A 416-nucleotide genomic window follows, 5' to 3' on the forward strand; every position below is an offset into this window, starting at 1 on the left:
TTGTAACAAGGTCAATAACAAAAGTGCATGAAATGGTCATAATTATTTGCTCAACTGTCCGTTCAAATGAATGATTGTGCAAATGTTTTAGTTCACGCCAACGTTTGCAGATAGTTTAACAAACTCAAATACGAAGTATAGCTTACTATTCTTTGAACTTATGAATATGAGCTTGTTGCACCTCCTGCCCCAGGTGGCCTTGACGTGCACCGCCTTCTTGTCATGGCTGGCCGGCTGCGTCATGACCCAGCACAGGACTCGCACCTTCTGCGCCAGCCGGTTCGCCTCCTCCGCCTCGCCTGCCGGGGACACAGCGAAGGAAAGAGTTGGATAAATCCACGTTCACACTTACAGAGGCGGATTCGATCAAGCCAGATATGAACATCGAGGCTCGAAATGTCTGACAGGTGCGTGTT

General features: G+C 48.1%; 1 protein-coding gene across 4 annotated transcripts in view; it reads right to left on the reverse strand.

Annotated features, from left to right (window-relative positions):
- The window catches only part of LOC119593057 (glycoprotein-N-acetylgalactosamine 3-beta-galactosyltransferase 1-like), a 33,479-nt gene that overhangs the window by 16,953 nt on the left and 16,110 nt on the right, over positions 1-416 (reverse strand). For all 4 annotated transcript variants that reach the window (XM_037941962.1, XM_037941963.1, XM_037941961.1 and 1 more), the window contains exon 4: positions 147-299. In XM_037941962.1, coding sequence (XP_037797890.1) covers positions 147-299 — 153 coding nt within the window. The remainder of the gene's footprint in view (positions 1-146; positions 300-416) is intronic.

This window comes from Penaeus monodon, chromosome 31, assembly GCF_015228065.2.
Source record: "Penaeus monodon isolate SGIC_2016 chromosome 31, NSTDA_Pmon_1, whole genome shotgun sequence".
NCBI classification, from domain to species: domain Eukaryota; kingdom Metazoa; phylum Arthropoda; class Malacostraca; order Decapoda; family Penaeidae; genus Penaeus; species Penaeus monodon.